At 48.4% G+C, this 3,599-nt stretch overlaps 1 protein-coding gene across 1 annotated transcript in view; it reads left to right on the forward strand.

The window, feature by feature from the left end:
• YTHDF2 (YTH domain family, member 2) overlaps nucleotides 1-3,599 on the forward strand; it is a 30,518-nt gene that overhangs the window by 1,620 nt on the left and 25,299 nt on the right. The window contains exon 2 of the mRNA XM_009322254.1: nucleotides 2,754-3,599. Within this exon, the coding sequence (XP_009320529.1) occupies nucleotides 2,772-3,599 (828 nt within the window). The 5' untranslated portion in view covers nucleotides 2,754-2,771. The remainder of the gene's footprint in view (nucleotides 1-2,753) is intronic.

Below are 3,599 nucleotides of genomic sequence, written 5' to 3' on the forward strand. Positions count from 1 at the left end.
GAGGTAAAACCGCCCTGTTAACTTTGAATGAAACTTGAGGGCGACGTTATCTCGGTTTCTCACCGTGCTGTGTTGCTTGTCAGCTCTCGTCGGTGTTTTGACACCCGATACAGTAGAAAACAAAACCCTAGGGTTCAGTCTGGAGGGGTCCGGGTTCAAAAATAGAAAGGGGTCAAAGCGTGCACCTCTTTTCTGAAGAGGGAAAGGGAGTTACAGATGAGGCTCTGAGACGTGAACTAAATGCAGCCCGCTGCTGCAGTGAGGCGCGAGCCGTTTCTGAAATCGCGTTCTGAGCTCTCCACACAAGCGCTGGGTAACAAGTCGTAAAGTTTCATGGTTCTTCATTCAGGAGCTGCTCTTTCAGGCGTGACTGTTCGTAGCTTGTCAGCCTAGTACATGAGGTTACTGTGTATTTTAAAGCTCAGATACACAGCAAGTGATTCTTCAACGGTTTAAAAGACGAAACAAAAGCTCAAGAGCGACAGTAAGTAAGCTTAAACCCTGGCTCTACTCTTGAGGTGGAGTAGTGAATTTGAGGAAATAACTCTACAAAAGGTCTTAGTCATTGGAGAGAATTAAAAGCCGGTGCAGTTTTATTTGCATACTAATCAGGAACTGTGTCAGTTGTGCGAGTGCAGGGTAGCAGAGCGAGGTGGCGTGTTGGATAGCGAAGCGTGGTTCTAGACGTTCAGGCAGTGAAGAGCAGCGGGCCTGTCTTAAATCTGCTTTGAGCCGGCGGTGCTCAACCGTTGTTTAACTCCTGCGCTCCCTCCTTGCTACGCGAGCATAGCTGGTGAATACTCCACAGGTAGTAGCTTAATACAGACTGCGTTAAAATGCCTCGTGAAGTTAAACATGTAACGGCACGGAAGAAAATACTCTGAGGTGACAAGGGGTCAGGTTTGCATCTGACAGTGATGTGCTTCGCGCGCTTCGAGGGAGAAGCCTGCGGAGGGGAAAGTGCTGCTCCGCCTGCTGGGCTCAGGTTTTAGGTACGGGCTGGCACGTTTACCTTCCGTCAAAGCTAATTTCCAGGAGAGTATATTGTTACTCTTATAATTGAGGGGATTATCTTTTGAAGAGACGTTGCTGGCTCAAAATAATAATATTTTGTTTTTGAGTCCCTTCATTTGCCTTACAAATTAGTCAGTGTCGGTATTCGTGCTTTTGGACAGATTACGCCCTAAAGATTGTTCATGGGTTTGGATTTAGCAGGACCGAGTTCCTCAATTAGGAAAACCGTACCCTGGATAAGAGTTAGCTTTGTTATTAATTTGCTTTTGGGACCCCTGCTTTGGGAAAACGGAAAGGCTGGAGAGAGCGTCTCCGAGTTTTCATGCATTCACACCATGAAGTACCACAGAAAGCTTTTTAGCATTTTACACAACGAAGCACACCTTGTCTCTGAACACATTACATTAAATAATTCCTATTAATTCTTGTAAAGTTGGGGCTGGGTTAGCCCCAAACCTGTTGCTTTCCTTTAACTCGGTGGAAGGTGGAGAGGCAAACCAGCTATTCCTGGGGGGTGCCAGAGCCATCTCGAGAGAGCCTCCGTAGATTTCGGTATGGCGTGAAGTCCTTTGGGAGCAGCACTTGGCACGTGAAAACATGATTCAACGAAAAATGGAGTAGAGCCTGCTGCAAGCCAAGCTTTTAAATGGGAACTGAACCCGACTTTCATCTCATCTGCATTGGGTTGGCCTGTACGCGGCTGTATAGCACGAGGCTGTCTGCACACAGGTTCAAATTACTGGATGATAATGTCCATTAGCGTGGCTTTAACCGCTCCCCGGAGGGGCCATTGGTTTGAATGCCAAATGACAGATGTTTTTCATGTAAGCAAATCTTACATGAAAGAGGTAAGATGTCTGAGAGTTCCCTAATTGTAAAATTACGCATTTGTTTCCGTAACCTAAAGGCTACTTGGATGTTAAAAGGGAGACCAAGGCATGGAGCAGCTTTTTTTTTTTTCCCCCTCTCTGAATTTGAAGCCTGCTTTCTTGTGCTGCTGCTGTCACCGTGCCATGAAAGGCTCCTGCTGATACCCTATTGATTACTCCCCATTTTCAGGTATCTTTTAGTATGTGCCTGCAGCACTGGAGCAGTTTGCGTTTTGAGGATGAGGCTTTAAATCCCTGTTCGTTTGCAAGTTCTTGGAATATTTTGAGCTCTGAAACTTTAAATTGTAGGGATAAAGCTGTTTTCGTGGGTAATAAGTTTAAGGGAGGGACTGAGGAAGGCAATTAGGGACATTCGTGATTTTGGCAGCGCGTTTCCACTGGACCTTTTTCCTCCCTATTCCACTTCTCTGAGTCCTTTCTCCACCCCCCCCACCCCCGAAACAGCAAAATTAAGGCGGATACATACGTTACCCAGGCAAGAAAAGCCCTCTTTGGTAGTAGCTACAAGAAGTAGATCATCACATTTGGCTGCTAGGTAAGATACTGTTTTTACAGCCTGAGCAGGAGCAGTCTGGTGTCCAGTCCCACGTCACGCGTCAGGAGCACAATGCGCTCCCATCTCAGGATGGGAAGCTTGCTAAGCCTTTGTGTTTAATCTTTCTGGCAATGAAACAGTTTTTAGAGCACCTCTAACAAAGGAGGTGTTTCAAGGCCGGGCCTGTTTATCTGCCCAGCCCTAAGGTAGGGAGGGGTGGGGCACGGGAAGTCTAAGATGGCTTTTATTCCTGGTCCCTTGAAATTTGTTCAACTCATTCTAACTATTCAGTGCTTATTTTTGTTTTTTTTCAGAATAATGCATACACTGCAATGTCCGATTCCTACTTACCAAACTACTACAGTCCCTCCATTGGATTCTCCTACTCCTTAGGCGAAGCTGCCTGGTCTACGGGGGGTGACCCACCCATGCCCTACCTAACCTCTTACGGACAGCTGAGCAACGGGGAGCCTCACTTTCTCCCAGACGCGATGTTCGGGCAGCCAGGGGCCCTTGGCAGCACTCCATTTCTCGGGCAGCACGGCTTTAACTTCTTTCCAAGTGGGATTGACTTTTCGGCTTGGGGGAATAACAGTTCTCAGGGACAATCCACTCAAAGCTCTGGCTATAGTAGCAATTACGCCTATGCCCCTAGCTCGCTGGGTGGAGCCATGATCGACGGGCAATCTGCCTTTGCTAACGAGACTCTGAACAAGGCTCCTGGCATGAACACCATCGACCAAGGGATGGCAGCTCTGAAGCTGGGCAGCACAGACGTTGCAAGCAGCATCCCAAAAGTCGTCGGTTCGGCTGTCGGTAGCGGATCCATTACCAGTAATATCGTGGCATCTAACAGTTTGCCTCCAGCTACTATCGCTCCTCCAAAGCCGACCTCCTGGGCTGACATCGCTAGCAAACCGGCTAAGCAGCAGCCCAAGCTGAAGACCAAGAACGGCATTGCAGGTTCAAGTCTTCCACCGCCTCCGATAAAACATAACATGGATATAGGAACTTGGGATAACAAAGGGCCGGTGGCAAAAGCCCCGTCGCAGGCTTTAGTTCAGAATATTGGTCAGCAGCCAGCCCAGGTGTCCCCCCAGCCCATGGGCCAGCAGCTCAACAACAGCCCACCGGTGGCACAGGCTTCAAGCGGGCAGCAG

The sequence above is a fragment of the Pygoscelis adeliae genome, unplaced genomic scaffold (assembly GCF_000699105.1).
Source record: "Pygoscelis adeliae isolate BGI_AS28 unplaced genomic scaffold, ASM69910v1 Scaffold513, whole genome shotgun sequence".
NCBI lineage: Eukaryota > Metazoa > Chordata > Aves > Sphenisciformes > Spheniscidae > Pygoscelis > Pygoscelis adeliae.